Genomic DNA, 16,806 nt, shown 5'->3' with positions numbered 1-16,806 from the left:
CATCATAATCAAAATTGGATTTTTTTTAGGTATGATTGGGTGAGTAGGCACCCTCTCTCATTCAATGTGCATCACTCCCAGAGATATATACTTTGGGAAAAGAGCACCTCATAGTGCATAATCCTTATTAAGTCAAGTGTTTATAAAAGTCCTACTCCCTGGCTAGACTCTAAACTTTAAATTTTCACCATTCAATAATTTTAACATGTCAGCTATATATATATATATTTTAAAAAACAACATGTTTTCCTTCTTTTTGTCTTGCAGAAGTTGATGCAGGTAAAGTATAAAGAAACATTTTTTTTTTTTAATTGCTTTTTGGGGAAGAAAATGTCCCTTCAATTATAAAGTCATATCTTTAAAAAACAGGAAAATGATTGATAGATAGACACATACATAGATAGACTTATAAAGAAATATTTACTTTCATATAGTTACAGTTTTGTGGTACTACGTTTGTTTTATTAAAAATTCAAACTTTTTTTCAGATTGAAGCATAATTTAATTTCCATTAACAAAAACGAGGATCTTAAATCGGACATATGATTACAATTAAAATGCTGAAAGGAGTTATGAGGCATTTAAATCATCCTTGAATTAGAATGTTTGCAGCATATTTCTCAGAGTTGACCTTAACACATTACCTTTGTTGCAGCATCAAAGCAGATAAATCCTGTGCTGAAGTCAATTGTGAGTCCCATTAGATGACTTTCTAGCACACATGCATAGGTCTTGCACTAGGTAGAACAGAAAGTATTGTTACTTTTCATGTTATTGATGCAATATTAATATTAAGAACTATGTGACAGCTTCTGCAGTAAGTACTTCATACAATACCTAATTTAATATTAACAATAATTGGATAAAGAAGGGAGGATTATCAACATTTTAATGTTAACGAAACAGAAGCTGAGAGTGTTGGGTTTTATTTTTAACTTGCCAAGGTGTATGCGTGGCCAAGTTTCCAATCCTGCTCTCTCTAGTTTTGTCTTTACATTGTGCTACACTGTTGGTTTTTGCTGTATTTACAATAAAGGTTGTATATAAAAAGTTTTAGGTGTAGACAAGTTTATGTTAAGTCGTTATTTACTGTAGCCAACCATTTTCATTAAACAGAAAGATAACTATTGTTAAATAGCACTGTCTTGAATTCTCAGGATATCAATGTTATAGATATTATTAAACCACATTCTCATGCACACAAATACAAATTTAGTAACCAAGCCAAAAGAGTAGATCTTGATCTTAAGAGTCTTTCTCTGTTCTTCAATGTTGCACAAGATATTCCTACAGATATGTACCACTTTCCAATTTATTTATTTAGAACTACAGACAATTTTTAAAAATCAACAAGTAATTACTTTCACAGTGAGGTCAGATAATATTATAATTTTTCTTTTTTCTTTTTTTTTTTGAAATAGAGTCTTGCTCTGTCACCCAGGCTAGAGTATAGTGGCACAATGTCAGCTCACTGTAATCTCTGCCTCTTGGGTTCAAGCAATTCTCTTGCTTCAGCTTCCAAGTAGCTGGGACTAGAGTCATCTGCCACTGTGCCTGGCAAATTTTTGTATTTTTAGTAGAGATGGGGTTTCACCATCTTGGCCAGGCTGGTCTCAAACACCTGACCTCATGATCCACCCACCTCAGCCTCCCAAAGTGCTGGGATTACAGGCGTGAGCCCCTGTGCCCAGCCTAATTTTTCATATTAAATATGGATACCAAAATATAAAGAAAACAGGATATAAATCAAATATGAAATAAAAACTTGAGGTTTATATATGCCACGATGTATTGTTACATCTATAAGCCAGTTTTATTTGCATTTAATTTTAAATCATGGTGGGATATTCCAATCATGAAAAATATCTGTGATTCATGTACAAGACGAGAGAGAAGTAGAGACAGAGACAAAGAGAGAGAAGAAAAAAAGGAAGAGAAGTTTATCTGAAGTAAATTTTTAATACCTATCCTTACATTGTATTTTTTTTACAATACCGTATGTAAAACTGCACTAATTGAATCCCATTCTGAATGTAATCATAACTAAATACATCAAGTTGCCTTCACCAAAAATTACATTCTTGTGTTTAAGCCTTATTAGCATAGAAAAATTATAATGATGCAAAATTATTATTGGAGTTACTTTTTTTAAAAACAAGCAGACTAAAGAACATACTTAATGGGCCTCAAAAGCCCATTTTGGGGAGTAATTATATTTGTTTAATACATGAGCATTGTGCATGCTTACATCCACCCATTAGCACTTTATTAAAACTATTATCAACATTAAGGAATGTTTAAGGCTATAAAATTTTTTCCTAATTTAGACATAATAGTTTGCTAATTTCAAGGACTGTCATTTAAACAAGAAAATGTCAGGTGAAAATAAATTCGGTGCAGCATATTAAAATTTTTCTATTAAGTTCAGCATTACAAATTAAATTAGATTTTTCTCAATAATCATTAAATTGAAACAGATGCGCTATAAATTGAGACTCATTGAAGTCTCAATTTATATATAGCCTCAAGTTCTATCATTTATAATATTAATAGCATATCATGAGTATAGTTAACATATGTTTAATATTGAAATATTTAATTTGTTGTTTAATTTGTTTCCTTAAAAACAAATTATACAGAGAAAAATCAATAAATAAATTATCCTTTTTAAGGAAGTTTAAATGAGAAACACTTCGAAAGTCAATTCATTACTTTTTTTTCTGCTTGTTTTACAACAGAACTTATGTTCCTTCTTTATTTAATTCCTTACCAACTTTAATGGAAGTGATGAATTAAGAATATAGAAGAAAAACATGTAAGGTTCTTCACGTAAATATATTCACATCTTGAATTTTGAAAGTAACACTACAAAGGTGTTCAGCCATTGATTTCTCATATAGTAAACAAAAAAAGTTATAAAATCTGTAGAACAACTAAAAGCTAAGAAGACATTAAATATTTTACCTTTCACTTCTGACATGTATCTTACACTGGCATTGTGAATGGGCAAGGAGATAGTCCAATGTATTTCAGTGAATATCAGTTTACAGAACACAACGCCCAGATTCAAAGATTTTATCTCTATCTAATTTATAAATATCAGGAGACTTAAAATAAAATACTAAATTGGAACCAAAATGTTAAAATTACCATGTAGTTGTTTCCAAGCAAAGCGGACTGTTGTAGAGAAATAATAATTTTGAAAACCTGAAAGTATAAATTTGAATAACAAAACTGTCAACTTGCATTCCATTAAATTATATTTTAATGCTTTAAATGGTCTTGGACCTTGACTTGGAATAAAAATCATATTTAATATATTTTTGTTTCCATTTTTGATATAATATATATTTTTTTGAATTGAGGTTCTATGAGCTAATTGTGGAAACTATTTTTTTAGCTATTTAAGACTTTTTAGATGCATGAAGATAAAAGCAGAGTTATTGAAAAGAGTCAGCTGAACAATTAAAAAAACTATAATTGGAGTTTTCTTTCTGTCCTTTTCCTCTGATTGTAATGACATACTGGTACAACTTGATGTGTTGACTACAGAGGTTTGTGGTCAGAAAATAGAAATCAGTTCAACATGTTCAAAATATATGTATCCAACAATCCTATTTTAAGTAAACTTTCCAGAATAGTCAATGCTAGATTATTCACCGTATTTGTTTTCATAATTAAGTGTCCATGTGTGTATTTAGGTCCTTGCTCTATGGATCCATTTGCATGTGGCAAGCGCATGATAACCTTTCAGTTTGTCCACAGGTCTGTTTGAGGTCAGCCACAGAACCAACTTTGGGAGGCTGTTTCATTCAATGTTCTTGTGAAGACAGAGGCTGAGGGCTCTATAAAGTTTGATCTAGTGTATAACTTCACAGTTAAGAAACAAAGTTCAATAAATATCTGTTGACTACTCATCATGTGCAAAATGCACTGGACCATGGTTGGCACATGAATAAGATAATTCCAAACAATCTATAATTTAGTGCAGGGAATAACAAGCACATGTCACTGCAATACAAAACAGACTGAGTGTGAGCAACCCTTAAAGAAAAGACAAATAAATGGAAGAATCTTATGGATGCTGCTATAAATAAGTAGAAAATATGGTATAAATTTTATCACTAAACTATGCTATTTTAAAATCTATTTCCTATAATTGTATTTCCAATCAGATGTATCAGTTTTATGATTTTTGTTCTTATATGTGTTAATGATTTTAAGTAAAAATGTAATTGCTTTTCACGAATAGTATGAATGAAATTGATTAGTTTGCATTTTCTTTTCTGTAAAAAAAAAAAAAAAAAAGACAAGTATGTTATATCGTGTTCAAAAGTGAGAAGAAGAGTTGTTTGAACAGGATAATTGTAGGAGGAGTATTGGCAAGCATTAGGCATGGTGGGCCGGAAATCAGGAACATGTTCCTGGATGATATGACCTTTGATAAAAAGTTTCAAAACCTCTATAAGGCTTTGAAGGATGGAGGCAAAGGGAAGGTTTTCTAGAAGAAAGAGCATTGTGAGTAAATGATGCCAACAGATTGGAAATTAGGAGGTCATATTTGGAGAACAGGAAGTGACCTTGTCAACAATTAATTAAATTAGAGTATTTTCTATATTAGATTTAAGTCAGAGTAATGTCTAATTAAAATTAGAAATATATTTTTGATTAGTAGTAGGAAATAGCCTGGAAAGATCAAGTTGTGGAAAAATTAAAATTTTATTCAGAGTTGTATTACTCGTCACTAAATAAAAATGACTAATTATGGAATGTATTTGAGGTCAAGACTCCTGGAACTGGACTTTTACACTACTTTGGAATGGTATTAGAATTCTAGGGAAGTGGACATACATCTGAGCGAGCCACACATCCTGCGGTCCCACAGACTCTCACCTGTATCCGTTCTACTTCTAGAAAGGTTGCTGTCTGGAACGCTCTTTCCCACTGGGCGAGGTCACTTTCCAGCTCTACTGAGAAGTACAGGTCCTCCCCAGACTCAGACTGCACGGTGAAGCAGTGTTTCCGTCGGTCCAGCAGGTCACTGTCCTGGTGAAAACCTGGAGTTACACAGGCTGGCACACATCACTTCACATTGCTAACCTGGCCATTCCTGACTGGAGCAAGGTGTGGAAGCCACAGGTAAAAAGATAACACTCTGTGAATTCACCATGTCTTCATTACAAATTATTCCAGAACTCCGGGCTTCAAAGCCAATAACTAACACATGACTTCTCTGTCTTTACACTGAAGCATGTCCGTAAAATAGAAGTTAGGGTTTCTGGCTTCAACTCTTACCAACAATATAACCACCAAAGCATTTAACATACAAGACTTGGTTTATTACTGTTCAAAGGGGTGACACACTAACTCTTCCCTTCCTTACATAAATGTTATGATATTGAAATTAAATAATGCTTTGAACATGTTTGTAAATTTTAAGGAACTTTATAAGCAAACTGAAATATTCTTCTCCATGAGAAATGAAAAAGAAAATGAGTCTAATTTGTCTACAGCACTAATATTACTTTAAAAAAACATATTATTTACCTTACTTGTGTAACTGTATTTCATTGTATCAAAAAGATGACTTTGATGCTAACAATTTCTTGGTCTTACAAGGAATTTTCAACTAAAGTATTCACAAATTTACATGTATTCCAATTTAAGAGATTTTAACATAAGAAAAAAAAATGAAGCAAATAATTTATGAAATAGAGTAACTCAATGCAACATGTCACATATAGCATTTTAAATACAGTCATGTGCCGCATAAGGACGATTCGGTTAATGATAAACTGTATATTCAACAGTGATCCTATAAGGTTATAATGGAGCTGAAAAATTCCTATTCTCTAGCAATGTCATAGCCGTTGTAGTGTCATAGAGCAATGCATTACTCATGTGTTTGTGGTCATGCTGGTATAAACAAACCTGCTGTGCTGACAGCTATATAAGTCTGGCACATATGATTATGATATATGCTACATAATAATTATGATAAGAAAGACTATGCTACTGGTTTATGTATTTACTGTATTATAGTTTTATTGAATTTTTTAGTGTACTCCTTGTATTTATTAAAAAAAATAGTTAACTATAAAACAGGCTCAGGCAGTTTCTCAGAAGGTATCCAGATGGCAGCATCATTACCATCAGAGATGACAGCTGCATGCGTGTTATTGCCCCTGAAGATCTTACAGTGGGACAAGATGTGATGGTGGAAGACAGTGATATTGGACATCCTGACTCTGTGTAGAACAAGGCTCATGTGTGTTTTTCTGTCTTATTTTTTTAAAAAAAATTTTAAAAAGTCAAAAATAAAAAATACATGTTTAAATTTAAAAGTAGAAAAAAAAGTAGAGAATAAGGATATAGAATAATTTTGTACAGCTGCATAACACGTTTGTTTTAAGCTAAGCACTTTTACAAAAAAGTCCAAAGTTGAAAAAATTAAGTTTGTAAAGTAAAATATATTACAGTAAGCTAAGGTTAATTTATTATTGAAGAAAAACATTATTTTTTATAAATGTAGTATAGCCTAAGTGTTCAGTGTTTATAAAGTCTATAGTGCTGTACAGTAACAGCCTAGGCCTTCACATTCACTCACCACTCACTCACTGACTCACCTACAGCAACTTCCATCCTGCAAGCTCCATTCATGGTAAGTGTCCTGTACCTGTGTATCATGTTTTCAAAATCTTTTAGACTGTACTTTTACTTTACTTTTTCTATGTGTAGATGTGTTTAAACAACTACTTACCATTGTGTTACTTTTGCCTACAGTATTCAGTATATTCATATGCTATACAGCTATTCAACCTAGGAGCAATGGGCTGTACTGTATAACCTAGCTATGCAGTAGGTTATGATGTCTCAGGTTGTGTAAGCAAATTCTGTGGTGTTCGCACAACAGTGGAACCATCTAACTGAGAGGCATTTCCTAAAATATATCTCGATCATTAAATGACTCATGACTCTATATATGCTGTATATATGCAGTGTACTGAAAACTGTCACAGGGTTAATCACTGGTATCTGTAATCATTTCTCCTAAGGAGGGATGTAAGTGTATCATTATTAAACACCCAAAATACTAGATGGAATTCTCTGCTTTGGCAAGTGTTTAAAAAATAATAACTATTTTCTTTGTTTCCCATTTGCAGTCTTATAATCTCTGGAAGAGAGCTAATGGAAGGCAGTTACTTTCAGGGTTGTAGAATTTAGCTCTGACCCTTGTTGCCAGTAGATGCTCAGAAAGCTAAAATGATGATAAATGCTGTGCTTATTGATTTTCCTACTCTGTCTGAAAGGAGAAAAAAATGAAAACATAATATTTTTGTGAGTACAATCCAATGATAAATTATAAATACTTTTTAGCAGTTTTGGGGTTATAATGTCTATGGAGGCAACAAAGAGAGATAATAACCACACAAGTAAATATTTTAGTACAAATTATTGTAAGTGCCATTATAAAAAAAAATAAGAGGCTGGGGGCGGTGGCTCACACATCTGTAATCCCAGCACTTTGGGAGCCTGAGGCAGGCAGTTAACTTGAGATCGGGAGTTCCAGATCAGCCTGTCCAATATCGTGAAACCCCATCTCTACTAAAAATACAAAAATTAGCCAGATGTGGTGGCACATGCCTGTAATTCCAGCTATGCAGGAAGCTGAGGCAGGAGAATCACTTGAACCTGGACAGGGAGGTTACAGTGAGCCAAGACTGTGCCACTGCACTTCAGCATGGGCAACAAAAGGGAAACTCCATCTCAAAAATGGAAGAAGGAGAAGGAGAAGGAGAAGCAGAAGCAGAAGCAGAAGCAGAAGAAGAAGAAGAAGAAGAAGAAGGAGGAGGAGGAGGAGGAGGAGGACGAGGAGGAGGAGGAGGAGGAGACACAGAAGAAGCAGCTGTGCAGGAAGAGGTAGAGGAAGAAGAAAGTATTACATCACAATACATTGAAAAGCCAGAGGAATGTTCTCTAGGAAATAAATTTTAAACAGTAACTGAAAATGAGTAGAAGATTAAAGATAAAGTATAGAAAAAGGGTGTTCTTTCCAGAGAGTGGATGGGGCTGGTTGAGACCAAGTGAGGCACTTCAGAAATCCAAAAAAAAAAAAAAAAAAAAAAAAAGGTGGCAGAAACATTGAGAGCTAAAGCTAGGGAAAGACATGGGATGATTGGTCTGGTTATAAATTTTGGACTTGAACACAGTATAATGACAAGCTACATAGCAAAAATTTTAGTATGCCCTCTCTTTATACTGCAGATGTTTCAACATCTACATTAGCTTTTTAAATTGATAAATTGGCACAAAAACTGTAACTCAACATTGCAGTTTCCAGAAACTTTGCCAATTTTATGGTTTATTAAATTGGCCTTAATCTACATTATAATAAAAATGTTATCTAATGTCATTATTAGTCAGAAAAATTTGGTGTTTTTTCCTTTTCATAAATCACATGTAGCAATAGGATCTTAAAATGGCCTTCATGTAAGATTTTCTATTCTCTTGGCAAAACTTTTCTCCTTTACTCTTTTAAAACTCAATTTAAGATCTTCTGTTGTATTACCCAAGTGGTGACTCTCTCTCAGACAAAGGATCCTCTAATCAACTCTGCAAATACAGTTTCAGCATATCTGAAAACTTCTTGCAATTTCCTATTGTTATTTATAAGATACTTCTCATGAGCTGACTCATACCACAAATTGCATCTGAGCACCCAGGTCTCATTTTAGTGAGGGAGAGAAATATGTTAAAATAATGAGCATATGACAGTGCTATAGAGGTAACATGCTAAGGAAGCAGAATAAGGAGCCATAAATCATCTTGAGGTAAAGTAGGAGGGGGAAAGTTGTATTGTAGGGAGAGACTGTAGTACTATCAAGGACTTAAAGACAAATGCAAGAGCAATGTGATGCAAGCCTTTAAAAGACCAGATGATCCTGCTAAGAAATTCACAGAATGCACCTGCCAGGAAAATATATTGGAGAGTTTCAAGTGAGAAGGAGGCAGCATAGACGGTAAGTTTTAGATGGCTAAGAGTGGATGAGTGGGAAGAGTAGAAAGTTCAGAAAAAGCAGAAGATCCTTTATCAGAAATTCAGTGAAAAGTGACTATAGCTCAATCATTTTAAAGGTCTACTTTCAAAGTAATCATGTAAAATCATTGACACTAGATTTCTCTTACTAGAGTTTCTACTTTTGCTGCCTATAACATTTCAAAAGATTGTGTTCCTTTATGGTTGCAGTCATTATCAAGTTATATGCAAGCAATTTTTTATATATATATATATGTATATATATGTGTCTGAAAAACTAAATAACATACTCTTAGAGGCTGGCATTGACTAGAAGTATTAGTATAATAAGGAGTATTCACACATGATTATTCACATAGGTATAAGTAAGAATGTATATATTCCTCTTTCTCACCCTCATTCTCTCACTCACACGCATGCAGGAGCTGTAAGAAGGTGATAAGAATAAAAGCTCTAGCTTCAAAATTCTGTCTGGATTTGAATCTCCTCTCTTTTATTTATTAGTAGGTAATCTTTGGCAAGTTCATTACCATATAATAGCTTCCTTCACTCATCACTAAAGTGGAAATAATTAATTGATCTGATGATTAAATAAGATACTAGGTTTAATTATTTGCTTAGTCTCTAATACTTGGAAGTACTTAATTAATGTTGAGTATTTCTGTTATCAGTGTTGATTCAATAAAATAAATATAGATAAATATTTGTATCATTTCCTAACTTGCCCTCCATGGCTTGCTCTCTGCATGCATTTCTCTTTTGTCAAAGTGTGACTTATACCCGAGTAGAAACAATAGTCTCCAGAATACTTTTTTGTCAATTGGAAAGTATCATTTAATAATGGTAATGATAATAATAATAGCTAAACACAACAAGAACACATTTTTTGCATTTTTCTCAATTTTCTCACTTCTCCAGAAGTATCTTCTATTTTGTTAGATTTGTTCCAAGTCCCCTGAACACTTTCTCTAGACCAATAACCATATGCTGTCCTTCATTGGAGACCTCTCAGATGTATAAAGCAGTATTACAAAGAAACAACAGGTTTTTTTTCAAGATACCTGACTAGATGCTTTTCCAGGGTACTTCGTCCACTTAGAAGAGTAACAATGATGTGTAGACAATCACACTTCGCACATATGAAAGCAAAATCAAATATTGGGACCCCAAACTCACTATACCAAAGGGCTAAGCTTAGGTAGTGAGTCATGAAAAAACTCCCTTCCTTTCATTCCCAAAAAGCTGTAATTTCATGTTTGCTTTACTTTACGTAAAATGTAGCTTTTCTGCACATGAATAAGATCATTATTTCTTTGCCTACCCAGACTTTTGTTCTTTCTTCTTCCTCCTGCTTGCTTTTTCCTGTTAAATATTGAAGTTCCCAGAACCCTTTTTTTAAAAAAGCACAGGGTCCAGATCTCCTTGTGATTTGTGTTTCTTTTTCCCAGTCATGTTCTCAACCTTGGCAAAATAAACCTCTAATTGATTAAGATCCACCTCAGTCACTTTTTTTGTTTACAAACGTATTATCCAAGAGAGAACACAGGAGTTAAACAGAAACACATGAAGAAACTCCAGAATCTGACCAGAAAAAGAAGAGCAGTCAGCCTGTGTGGCTGGGACTGGCTGAAAATGAGAAGACAGTAAATTCCCAGTACGGGAGAGGGTGAGTGAGTATCTCTCTGTGGTCCACTTTCCCACTATAGATTCATGTAATTCAGGCCACAGTAGAGCACCATGACTTTTCTAAGCCCTAGATCTACCTTGGGGAGTGGCTGGGAGACCGTAAGAAGTACCTGCTCTGGGACCTGGGAACCTACAACAGAACACCATTCTTGATCCTAGCTCTTTGCAAGCTGTGCACAGTCCTGAAAACTAGCAGCAGTGGCAGACTTTGGCATTAAATACACTCTAACTGTATCCTGGGGATCTGGTTCTCAAGCAGGGAAGAGGTTCCCTCAGCTGGAACTGATAATCAACTACATCATGGGCTCCAGCCATTGGCATGTTGGAACCAGGCTCATCCTATCTTTCACTTCACCCCTTCCCCTGCCAGAGCAGGAGGGGATTTGCTTGGGAGGTATGGTGTTGGACTGAGCAGTGACTCCTAAGGCCTGGGGCAGCTTGTGTTGACAACTAGAAGCAAACTACACTAACTAAGTGAATATCCAAACCTACTGGCATAGTTGAGAAGGTGGTGGGCCCCACCAAAACTGGGGCATGAGAGAAAATCAGATCTCACTCCTCTTGGCCAAGGTAGCAGTACTGAGTCCACACCTTTATCCTTATATACTCACAAACTAGAAAATCTAGAGGAAATGGACAAATTCCTGAAAACTTACTACCTCCTAAGATTGAATCAGGAAGAAATAGAAACCTTGAATAGACAAATAACAACATTGGATTTTAAATCCAATAAAAAAAATCTCCCAACTAAGAAAAACCTCCCAACAAAGAAAATCCCAGGGACAGATGGATTCGCATCCAAATTCTAGCAAATGTACAAGGAAGAACTGGTGCCAATACTCCTGAAACCCTTCAAAAAAATTGAAAAGGAATTTCTCCCTAACTTATTATACAAACTATATCACCCTGATACCAAAGTCAGGCAGAAACACAACAACAAAAAAAATAAAACTACAGACATATATCCCTAATTAACACAGATATAAAAAATCTCAACAAATTCTCAGCAAATTAAATCCAACACATCAAAAAGATATTACATCATGATCAACTCAATTTTACACCAGAAATGCAAGAATGATTCAACATATACAAACAAATAAATGCCATACATTACCTAAACAGAATTAAGACCAAAAATCATATGATCATCTTAATAGACACAGAAAAAGAATTTTGTAAAATTCAACATTGCTTCCTAAGAGCACAATCTCAAAACCCTCAACAAATGAGGCATAGAAGGAACATACCTCAAAATAATAAAGGTCGGGGGCGGAGCAAGATGGCCGAATAGGAACAGCTCCAGTCTCCAACTCCCAGCGCGAGCGACAAAGAAGACCGGTGATTTCTGCATTTTCAACTGAGGTACTGGGTTCATCTCACTGGGGAGTGCCGGACGATCGGTGCTGGTCAGCTGCTGCAGCCCGACCAGCGAGTGCTGAAGCAGGGCGAGGCATGGCCTCACCTGGGAAGCGCAAGGGGGAAGGGAATCCCTTTTCCTAGCTAGCGGAACTGAGACACACAACACCTGGAAAATCGGGTAACTCCCACCCCAATATTGTGCTTTAAGCAAACAGGCACACCAGGAGATCATATCCCACACCTGGCCGGGAGGGTCCCACGCCCACGGAGCCTCCCTCATTGCTAGCACAGCAGTCTGTGATCTACCGGCAAGGCAGCAGCGAGGCTGGGGGAGGGGCGCCTGCCATTGCTGAGGCTTAAGTAGGTAAAGAAAGCTGCTGGGAAGCTCCAACTGGGTGGAGCTCACAGCAGCTCAAGGAAACCTGCCTGTCTCTGTAGACTCCACCTCTGGGGACAGGGCACAGCTACACAACAACAACAACAACAACAACAACAAAAAAGCAGCAGAAACCTCTGCAGACGCAAACGACTCTGTCTGACAGCTTTGAAGAGAGCAGTGGATCTCCCAACACGGAGGTTGAGATCTGAGAAGGGACAGACTGCCTGCTCAGGTGGGTCCCTGACCCATGAGTAGCCTAACTGGGAGACATCCCCCACTAGGGGCAGTCTGACACCCCACACCTCACAGGGTGGAGTACACCCCTGAGAGGAAGCTTCCAAAGCAAGAATCAGACAGGTACACTCGCTGTTCAGAAATATTCTATCTTCTGCAGCCTCTGCTGCTGATACCCAGGCAAACAGGGTCTGGAGTGGACCTCAAGCAATCTCCAACAGACCTACAGCTGAGGGTCCTGACTGTTAGAAGGAAAACTATCAAACAGGAAGGACACCTACACCAAAACCCCATCAGTACATCACCATCATCAAAGACCAGAGGCAGATAAAACCACAAAGATGGGGAAAAAGCAGGGCAGAAAAGCTGGAAATTCAAAAAATAAGAGCACATCTCCCCCGGCAAAAGAGCGCAACTCATCGCCAGCAACGGATCAAAGCTGGACGGAGAATGACTTTGACGAGATGAGAGAAGAAGGCTTCAGTCCATCAAATTTCTCAGAGCTAAAGGAGGAATAACGTACCCAGCGCAAAGAAACTAAAAATCTTGAAAAAAAAGTGGAAGAATTGACGGCTAGACTAATTAATGCAGAGAAGGTCATAAACGAAATGAAAGAGATGAAAACCATGACACGAGAAATACGTGACAAATGCACAAGCTTCAGTAACCGACTCGATCAACTGGAAGAAAGAGTATCAGCGATTGAGGATCAAATGAATGAAATGAAGCGAGAAGAGAAACCAAAAGAAAAAAGAAGAAAAAGAGATGAACAAAGCCTGCAAGAAGTATGGGATTATGTAAAAAGACCAAATCTACGTCTGATTGGGGTGTCTGAAAGTGAGGGAGAAAATGGAACCAAGTTGGAAAACACTCTTCAGGATATCGTCCAGGAGAACTTCCCCAACCTAGTAGGGCAGGCCAACATTCAAATCCAGGAAATACAGAGAACGCCACAAAGATACTCCTCGAGAAGAGCAACTCCAAGACACATAATTGCCAGATTCACCAAAGTTGAAATGAAGGAAAAAATCTTAAGGGCAGCCAGAGAGAAAGGTCGGGTTACCCACAAAGGGAAGCCCATCAGACTAACAGCAGATCTCTCGGCAGAAACTCTCCAAGCCAGAAGAGAGTGGGGGCCAATATTCAACATTCTTAAAGAAAAGAATTTTCAACCCAGAATTTCATATCCAGCCAAACTAAGTTTCATAAGTGAAGGAGAAATAAAATCCTTTACAGATAAGCAAATGCTTAGAGATTTTGTCACCACTAGGCCTGCCTTACAAGAGACCCTGAAGGAAGCACTCAACATGGAAAGGAACAACCGGTACCAGCCATTGCAAAAACATGCCAAAATGTAAAGACCATCGAGGCTAGGAAGAAACTGCATCAACTAACGAGCAAAATAACCAGTTAATATCATAATGGCAGGATCAAGTTCACACATAACAATCTTAACCTTAAATGTAAATGGACTAAATGCTCCAATGAAAAGACACAGACTGGCAAACTGGATAAAGAGTCAAGACCCATCAGTCTGCTGTATTCAGGAGACCCATCTCACACGCAGAGACATACATAGGCTCAAAATAAAGGGATGGAGGAAGATTTACCAAGCAAATGGAGAACAAAAAAAAGCAGGGGTTGCAATCCTAGTCTCTGATAAAACAGACTTTAAACCACCAAAGATCAAAAGAGACAAAGAAGGCGATTACATAATGGTAAAGGGATCAATTCAACAGGAAGAGCTAACTATCCTAAATATATATGCACCCAATACAGGAGCACCCAGATTCATAAAGCAAGTCCTTAGAGACTTACAAAGAGACTTAGACTCCCATACAATAATAATGGGAGACTTCAACACTCCACTGTCAACATTAGACAGATCAACAATACAGAAAGTTAACAAGGATATCCAGGAATTGAACTCATCTCTGCAGCAAGCAGACCTAATAGACATCTATAGAACTCTCCACCACAAATCAGCAGAATATACATTCTTCTCAGCACCACATCGTACTTACTCCAAAATTGACCATATAATTGGAAGTAAAGCACTCCTCAGCAAATGTACAAGAACAGAAATTATAACAAACTGTCTCTCAGACCACAGTGCAATCAAACTAGAACTCAGGACTAAGAAACTCAATCAAAACCGCTCAACTACATGGAAACTGAACAACCTGCTCCTGAGTGACTACTGGGTACACAATGAAATGAAGGCAGAAATAAAGATGTTCTTTGAAACCAATGAGAACAAAGATACAACATACCAGAATCTCTGGGACACATTTAAAGCAGTGTGTAGAGGGAAATTTATAGCACTAAATGCCCACAAGAGAAAGCAGGAAAGATCAAATATTGACACTCTAACATCGCAATTAAAAGAACTAGAGAAGCAAGAGCAAACACATTCGAAAGCTAGCAGAAGGCAAGAAATAACTAAGATCAGAGCAGAACTGAAGGAGATAGAGAAACAAAAAACCCTCCAAAAAATCAATGAATCCAGGAGTTGGTTTTTTGAAAAGATCAACAAAATTGACAGACCACTAGCAAGACTAATAAAGAAGAAAAGAGAGAAGAATCAAATCGACGCAATTAAAAATGATAAAGGGGATATCACCACCGACCCCACAGAAATACAAACTACCATCAGAGAATACTATAAACACCTCTACGCAAATAAACTGGAAAACCTAGAAGAAATGGATAATTTCCTGGACACTTACACTCTTCCAAGACTAAACCAGGAAGAAGTTGAATCCCTGAATAGACCAATAGTAGGCTCTGAAATTGAGGCAATAATTAATAGCCTACCAACCAAAAAAAGTCCAGGACCAGATGGATTCACAGCTGAATTCTACCAGAGGTATAAGGAGGAGTTGGTACCATTCCTTCTGAAACTATTCCAATCAATAGAAAAAGAGGGAATCCTTCCTAACTCATTTTATGAGGCCAACATCATCCTGATACCAAAGCCTGGTGGAGACACAACAAAAAAAGAGAATTTTAGACCAATATCCCTGATGAACATCGATGCAAAAATCCTCAATAAAATACTGGCAAACCGGATTCAACAACACATCAAAAAGCTTATCCACCATGATCAAGTGGGCTTCATCCCTGGGATGCAAGGCTGGTTCAACATTTGCAAATCAATAAACATAATCCAGCATATAAACAGAACCAAAGACAAGAACCACATGATTATTTCAATAGATGCAGAAAAGGCTTTTGACAAAATTCAACAGCCCTTCATGCTAAAAACGCTCAATAAATTTGGTATTGATGGAACGTACCTCAAAATAATAAGAGCTATTTATGACAAACCCACAGCCAATATCATACTGAATGGGCAAAAACTGGAAAAATTCCCTTTGAAAACTGGCACAAGACAGGGATGCCCTCTCTCACCACTCCTATTCAACATAGTGTTGGAAGTTCTGGCTAGGGCAATTAGGCAAGAGAAAGAAATCAGGGGTATTCAGTTAGGAAAAGAAGAAGTCAAATTGTCCCTGTTTGCAGATGACATGATTGTATATTTAGAAAACCCCATTGTCTCAGCCCAAAATCTCCTTAAGCTGATAAGCAACTTCAGCAAAGTCTCAGGATACAAAATTAATGTGCAAAAATCACAAGCATTCTTATACACCAATAACAGACAAACACAGAGCCAAATCATGAATGAACTTCCATTCACAATTGCTTCAAAGAGAATCAAATACCTAGGAATCCAACTTACAAGGGATGTAAAGGACCTCTTCAAGGAGAACTACAAACCACTGCTCAGTGAAATAAAAGAGGACACAAACAAATGGAAGAACATACCATGCTCATGGATAGGAAGAATCAATATCGTGAAAATGGCCTTACTGCCCAAGGTAATTTATAGATTCAATGCCATCCCCATCAAGCTACCAATGAGTTTCTTCACAGAATTGGAAAAAACTGCTTTAAAGTTCATATGGAACCAAAAATGAGCCCGCATCTCCAAGACAATCCTAAGTCAAAAGAACAAAGCTGGAGGCATCACGCTACCTGACTTCAAACTATACTACAAGGCTACAGTAACCAAAACAGCATGGTACTGGTACCAAAACAGAGATAT

The 16,806-nt window shown here is 36.6% G+C and overlaps 1 protein-coding gene across 1 annotated transcript in view; it reads right to left on the bottom strand.

Moving 5' to 3' along the window:
* SNTG1 (syntrophin gamma 1) overlaps positions 1–16,806 on the bottom strand; it is an 895,276-nt gene that overhangs the window by 103,245 nt on the left and 775,225 nt on the right. Inside the window, exons 13-14 of the mRNA XM_031669313.1 lie at positions 4,894–5,046; positions 645–737 (exon numbers count right to left, since the gene is read on the bottom strand). Coding sequence (XP_031525173.1) covers positions 645–737; positions 4,894–5,046 — 246 coding nt within the window. The remainder of the gene's footprint in view (positions 1–644; positions 738–4,893; positions 5,047–16,806) is intronic.

This window comes from Papio anubis, chromosome 8 (assembly GCF_008728515.1).
Source record: "Papio anubis isolate 15944 chromosome 8, Panubis1.0, whole genome shotgun sequence".
NCBI classification, from domain to species: Eukaryota; Metazoa; Chordata; class Mammalia; order Primates; family Cercopithecidae; genus Papio; species Papio anubis.
Note: the sequence above shows the minus strand (reverse complement) of the source record. Positions and strands in the feature narration are given on the sequence as shown.